This window comes from Lolium rigidum, chromosome 1 (genome assembly GCF_022539505.1).
Source record: "Lolium rigidum isolate FL_2022 chromosome 1, APGP_CSIRO_Lrig_0.1, whole genome shotgun sequence".
Taxonomy (NCBI): domain Eukaryota; kingdom Viridiplantae; phylum Streptophyta; class Magnoliopsida; order Poales; family Poaceae; genus Lolium; species Lolium rigidum.
In genome coordinates this window covers 275055295-275062233 of record NC_061508.1, presented here as the reverse complement: position 1 = coordinate 275062233, position 6939 = coordinate 275055295, and the positions used below count along the sequence as shown (strand labels likewise).

At 48.7% G+C, this 6939-nt stretch overlaps 1 protein-coding gene across 1 annotated transcript; it reads right to left on the bottom strand.

The window, feature by feature from the left end:
• Window positions 1-3616: 3616 nt before the first annotated feature.
• LOC124683735 (senescence-specific cysteine protease SAG39-like) lies at window positions 3617-5013 on the bottom strand. Its single transcript, XM_047218194.1, has 2 exons — window positions 4479-5013; window positions 3617-4364 (listed from the first exon to the last, which is right to left on the bottom strand). Exons 1-2 carry the CDS (start codon window positions 4966-4968, stop codon window positions 3763-3765), a joined length of 1092 nt encoding a protein of 363 aa, XP_047074150.1. The 5' UTR covers window positions 4969-5013; the 3' UTR covers window positions 3617-3762.
• Between the last annotated feature and the right edge of the window lie 1926 nt (window positions 5014-6939).

The window sequence follows — 6939 nt, the reverse complement described above, 5'->3', positions numbered from 1 at the left end:
GCGCCATCCTACGGTTCGTGAACTATGCAGACATGGTCGAGACTCCTCTCCGACCAATAACCAATAGCGGGATCTGGAGATGCATAATGGCTCCCACACATTCAACGATAACTTAGTGATCGATTGAACCATTTACATACGATACCGATTCCCTTTGTCACGTGATACTTTACTTGTCCGAGGTTCGATCATCGTTATCTCCATACCTAGTTCAACATCATTACGGACAAGTACTCTTTACTCGTACCGTGGTGTGTCATCTCTTGTGACCCAGTCACATGCTTGCAAGCTAATCATACGATATTCCACCGAGAGGGACCAAAGTATATCTATCCATCATCGGGATGGACAAATCCCACTGTTGATCCATATGCCTCAACTCAAACTTTCCGAATACTTAATCCCATCTTTATAACCATAAATTTACGCAATGGTGTTTGATGTAATCAAAGTATCCTTCCGGTGTAAGTGATTTACATGATCTCATGGTCAAAGGACTAGGTAACTATGTATCGAAAGCTTATAGCAAGTTGAACTTAATGACTTGATCTCATGCTACGCTTATTTGGGTGTATGTCCATTATATCAGTCACCCAATGCCATAACCTTGTTATTAACAACATTGAATGTTCATGATCACGAAATCATGATCATCTATTAATCAACAAGCTAGTTATACAAGAGGTTTACTAGGGACTCCTTGTTGTTTACATAACACACATGTATCAATGTTTCGGTTAATACAATTATAGCATGGGATGTAAACATTTATCATGAACACTAAGATATAACAATAACTAATTTATTATTGCCTCTTGGGAATATCTCCAACATGCCTCTGCTCAAGGAACTATCGAGCCTAATCAAAGCATGAATACTTGCCTCCCTTGTTTAGCCAGAAGAAAGTCACGGCCTGCCTGCACTGTGGGCAAGACCACTTCCCATGTGTACACCACCCGTAGAACAAAGCACGTGTTGGCAGGTCATGCAGGGACGTGTGGTACCAGACATACATATCGAAGTACTCCATCTTTGATGTGTCATATGTTCAGATCCCGCGACCTTCCCAGCCACGAACAAAGTCATCCACCAGCGGTTCCAGGTACACATTCATGTTCTTACCCGGGTATTTGGGCCCTGGGATTATCATCGACAAAAACATGTTCTCTGATCTCATGTAGACGCCAGGGGGAGGTACATGGGAATAACAAACACTGGCCAACAACTGTATACTGCAGCCGACATACCATATGGATTGAACCCATCGGTTGATATCGAACCTGCTACAGTCCTCGGGTCACCTGCTTTCAGTGGAAATTTCTTGACGAAGTTCTTCCATGCACTACCATCTGACGGATGTATCATCTTGTCGGTGTATCTTTTTCCATCCATGGCTCACCTCATCTGCTGCGCAGAATCCTCGGTCATGAAGAGCCGCTGGATCCTCAGTAGGACTGGAAGATAGCGGAGGATATTCTTGGCAATCGTGGTCTGCCTCTTCTGACCATCACCATTGCGGTCTACCTCAAAGTACCTAGAGGAATTGCATTTGATGCAATAATTTGTGTCAGCATGCTCCTCTCTGAATAGCATGCATCCCTTTGGACAAGTGTGTATCTGCTGAGATGACATCTTAAGGTCACTGAGCAATTTGGTCGAATAGTAGAAGTTTTGCGGCAAGAGGTGCCCTTTCGGCAGAATGCTGCCAACGACGACAAGAAGTTCATCGAACCCATCTCTGCACAAGTTCCTGTGACACTTTAAGGCCATAAGGCGAGCTATGACATCTATTTGGGTAACCTATGTATTTTCATGTAGGGGTTTCTGCAAAGCAAACAGAGCCTCATAATAATCCTTTGTGTTTTCCTCCGGGTCCTCACTTGTCTCCGCATCCTGAGGTGTCTCAGCCCCTACATGAGGGATTTCAGGCACATTACCATTAGCCAAGTTTTCTAAGCACCTATCAAACCCAGTGTCATATTCTCCCCTAGGTTGAATCTGCCGCACCTCCTTCCTAGCACGTTTCTTTGCCTTTTCTCCATGGTAAGTCCAAATCTTGTAGGACAGTGTGAACCCAAACTTAATAAGGTGAGTACTCATAGTTTCCTTGTCCTGTGGCTTTTCGTTAGCACACTTACTACAAGGGCACTAAACTGTTCTAGGTCTGGTAGGGATGGCAAACGCCCTATCCACAAACTGCTCGGTATTTTCTCCCCATTCATCAGTATAGTTCCACTGACTGATTCTGCCATCGTACATCCAGCCACGATTATCCATCCTCTAATCAGCAGCAAAACAGACAAACATAGCATTTATATCAAATAGAAAAATAAATGCATCATATCTTTATTTTTTTTACGCGTGCATCAACCTGGAACTCTACTATGTGGGCTCCTAGCAGCCGCCGGATCCGTAGATTGAGTACGTTCTCCGAGCTCTACCCCAATCCGAGACAGGATTTCCATAGCACCTCCCCGCTACCTTCCGATACGCTTGCATCAATTTAGGGGGAAGACCCACCGGGGCACACATACCGTTGTTTTCGGGGGGGGGGGGGGGGGAGGGGGAGAACGACCGCCGGAGCACCGGAATCCCACCAAATCTTGCATGTGGACCTATGGTATGTGTGAAAGTGTGGTGGAAGGTGTAATGGTGCAAAAGTAGCTCCCCGGTGTGACCTTCCTCACATTTGGGCGATAACACTTAGCAGATTTTCCGAAGCGCGGATTGCTCTGAAACCCTGATATATGTGGGGGATGAACATGGAGAGTAATTTTGTATTGCACATTGTCTTAAGTAACACTAATAAATGGTCATCAGAAAGTAAAGCTAATTAAAAAAATAAATATAAGTATTAGATGAAATAAAATAGAAAGAAAAACAAATAAAATGTATGATGGTGCACGGCAAAGAAAGGAACACACGGCAAAGGAGCCTTTGCCGTGTAACTTGTCTGGCCGCACGGCAAAGGGAGCGTCACGGCAACGTCAAGAGCCTTTGCCGTGCAGCATTTCTTTGCCGTGCGGCGTGTAGGGTCTTTGCCGTCGTAGCTTCTTTGCCGTGCGCTTTGGTTGGACTTTGCTGTGTGTAGGATCGTTGCCGTGCGCCACTGCTGACTTTGCCGTGCAGTTATTCTTTGTCGTGCGCTGCGCTTAGACTTTGCCGTGCTGTTTGTCTTTGTCGTCCGTGCTACTTGTTGCGCATGGCAAAGATGTCTTTGCCGTGCAGCGGCGCACGGCAATGATTGGCTGCACGGCAATGCCCTTTTTTCCCGTAATGTGGGGATGGAAGGGGAGGGGCTTGGGTTCAGGCGCCGTCGCCCCCGAGTCGACGCCCAATGCGAGTCGCCTCGCGGATTCTGTTCCTGGCCTCACAAGTGGTAAAACGGGCTCCCCGGGTTGGACGCGGAAACGACGCGGAATGGCAGGCTGGATGGCATCCAAATGGCCAGGTGTGCTCATCCGGGTCAATTCCGCCCAGGGATTGTTTGGCTCGGGAAAAGTAGAGGAACCCCTCGGGAACGTGTGTAACCAAACGAGTCCTAAGTGTGATGTGTAACCATATGTGCTTATAAATGCAATCATAACCTTTTTAAATCGTATAACACACATTTCAATTAAAACCTTTTTAGACAACTTTATTGCATAACACATGTTTTTATGTAACCCTTTTGGGACAAACTTTTAGATGGTGCTAGCTCCTGCATTTCCAAGGGCCGGCATGCTAATTATTAATACTAGATAAAATACATTATACTATTTGTTAGGCAACAGGGTAGGACGCCTGCATGGCAAGGCCGCAAAGGCCGGTATTGGATGCCACATCCCTCGCGATCTTCACGTAGCCCTTGTCCGCCCAACTGCTTCCCCACGAGTTCTTCATCAGCCAGTACTTGCTACCGTTCTCGTCAGTGCCGTAGCCGACGGCCGTTACAGCATGGTTGAGGTCAGTGGTACACTGCTGGCCTGCTGCACCATATATTCCCGTACCATCAAAAAAGCGGAACGCGGTGTTGTTGCCGTCCAAGGCAACGGACACGGGCTGGTGGGCAACCGCCAACAGGAGGGCAGTCTCATTCAGTGGAGGAACATACTGGAAACCTCTGATCTTGGCCGCTACCTGCTTTCCAGATGAGCGGCAGGTGCTCTGCTTAGCTTCGTAGCCGTATGCCTCCTCGGTGGTGAGGCCACCGCTGTGGACAATGTGCCGGAATGCTTCGTCCATGTCGCCCAGGTTACAGCCACGGTTGTTCGCGCCGGTGGAGCAGTCCAGGAGCTGCTGCTCCGACAGGGACGCCAGGTTCTGGGTTTTGATTTGGTGGATGCCTTCCACTGCTGCCACCGCGGAGAACGCCCAGCAACACCCTGAGCATTCAATAATGAACATGTTAATTTCCTGCCGAATCGAGTTAACATTCTAACTAAGATTTGATTCAATAGTTTGAGTGATGGAGTGAATCAAGAGTAACTAGAACTCACCACATGAGCCTTGATCCTTGACAGGAGTTACCGCCCCCTTCTCCCTCCAGTCTATACTGGCAGGAATATGAGAAAGGCATACGTTCCCGTACATGAATCCGGTTTCGACAACAGACGGTGGCCGTGGCAGGCTCCGGCGACGGATGTAGATATTGTTGAACTCGGCCTCGGTCAGATCGGCGAAATTGTTGGTCGTCAGCCCAGGGCGACTCTTGGCCCCTGGGCCTGCTGCAGCATTATAGGAGTCGATGAAGTGGGCGTTAGACTTGAATATCTCGAACCGTCGAGCCTTCTCCGCCGGGTTCTTGTAAGTGCGGCCGTGCTCCGCCATCCACTTCTCGTATCTCTCTCTCATCGCCTTGTCGTTGCCGGCCGCCGGCACATCGCGAGCTGCAAGCGCGAAATGCGTGCAGCAGCTCACCATGACAAGAAGGGTAGCGAGTGAAAAGCGCTTTGTGAGTCGCTTGGAGTCAGGAGATGATGAGGCCATATCTGAGAAATAATGGTGCAGCTCTACTTGCGCATTCTTTGAGAATGGAGTGCGCACTAACTTAGTCGTTGCTTCGATGCGTAGTTATATATGGTTGCTGCTAGGGGAGTGAACGGGGATGGCTTTTATATATGGAGCACTTGAACTTTTGAAGAAAGAACACAGTAAACACGCGGGTGGCCTCTGCTGGATAATAATCACCGCAGGCCATCTCTAACGGCCCGACACTGTTGCGTTATACCCTCGGCACTGATTTTTCTGAATTTCACATAAGTGTCACGTGTTTGACACATTCAGTTTTGTCTGTGTTTTTCTGTCAGAGTGTAGCTCGCCGTTGGTTGTGTTTTGAAGCTCGGATTGTGGGATGATGCGGTCAGTATTGGAGCACAGTACTCGGACATGTTTCCCTTTCGTATGAATAAAAGGAGAATCGAAAAGCTGCAAGCTGCACCAAAAACTGTGAGTTCATCCCCTCTCCAGTTTTCTGTTCAAGTGTTTGATCTTCAGGGTAACAATTGGTATCAAAGCTTAGATGTGACGGCCGTGTCAAGCGGTGCACACACAGTCACAATGCCACCACAACAGCCGCCACCATGAGCCTCAGTGATCCCCTCCTCCTGCAACACAGCGACCGCGATCGCAAAGCCGGGGACGGAGCACGGTACGACGCGGCGGCAGGGAGATCATGGTACATCCTAAGGTAGTTCGTGATGCCGGCGGCGGGAGCGGCACCAAACTCTCCTTCCCGATGCTCACCCGTGGCACCTACACCAACTGGGCCATGGTCATGGAGGTGAACCTCCAGGCTTGGCCGTTGTAGGATGCGATCGAGAACGATACTGTCCCACGCAAGGACGACAAGCAGGCACTAGCGGCTTTGTCAGAGATGCATTGCATGCTAATCGGAAAGGGAAGCCCAAGGCAGGGTGGGAGGCGATCTGGCTGCAGTAGCAAAGGAACGACCGTGTGCACGATTCACATGTGCAGCTGCTCCGGCAGAGTACGAGTTTGTCACGTTCAAGGGCAATGACATGATCGACGAGTTCAGGATGTGAATCTTCTACATCGCATCCGCACTACACTCTCTTGCCGACAACATCGACGAAGAAAAGGTAGTCAGCAAATTCCTTTTGATCGTCCCCACACGATTCGTGCAGATAGCCTTATCCATCGAGACTTTGCTCGATCTGGCCACGCTCTAGATTGAGAAGGTAGTGAGCCACCTATGAGTTGTGGAGGAAAGGTTGGAGGGAGATCACAGAGGCAGCTCCGATGACCAGCTCCTTCTCACTGAGGAGCAGTGGAAGGCGAGGAAAAACGCTTCTGCTTCGGTGCTCCCCCCTGGAAAAGTCTGGACACGCCAAACACATGGACGGCTGAGATCTTCTGATACCTCTTCGGCAGCGGGGGTAAAATCGTAATTTTGCTATCCGTAGACCGTCCGTGGAGCCCTGTACAAGCCCGTATGGCCCGCGCACGTCATTCTGTACGTATCTACAGCGTGCCTACAGCACGTGCGTACGAGCGTGTGATGACCCACAAGTATAGGGGATCACAACAGTCTTCGAGGGAAGTAAAACCCAATTTATTGATTCGACACAAGGGGAGACAAAGAACACTTGGAAGCCTTAACAGCGGAGTTGTCAATTCAGCTGCACCTGGAAACAGACTTGCTCGCAAGAGTTTATCAGTAGTAACAGTTTTATAGCAGTAGCAGTAGTGAAATAACAGCAGCAGAGTAACAAAGACAGCAGTAGTGATTTTAGTAAACAGCAAGATTAAAATACTGTAGGCACGGGGACGGATGACGGGCGTTGCATGGATGAGAGAAACTCATGTAACAATCATAGCAGGGCATTTGCAGATAATAATAAAACGGTGTCCAAGTACTAAGCAATCAATAGGCATGTGTTCCATATATAGTCTTGCGTGCTCGCAATGAGAAACTTGCACAACATCTTTTGTCCTACC

Excerpts from the sequence above, each read along its gene's own strand:
- LOC124683735 (XM_047218194.1), bottom strand. The coding sequence starts at position 4,968 with ATGGCCTCATCATCTCCTGACTCCAAGCGACTCACAAAGCGCTTTTCA. Across the intron at positions 4,365-4,478 it reads CAAGGATCAAGGCTCATGTG|GGTGTTGCTGGGCGTTCTCC; the intron begins GTGAGTTCTAGT and ends TTGAATGCTCAG.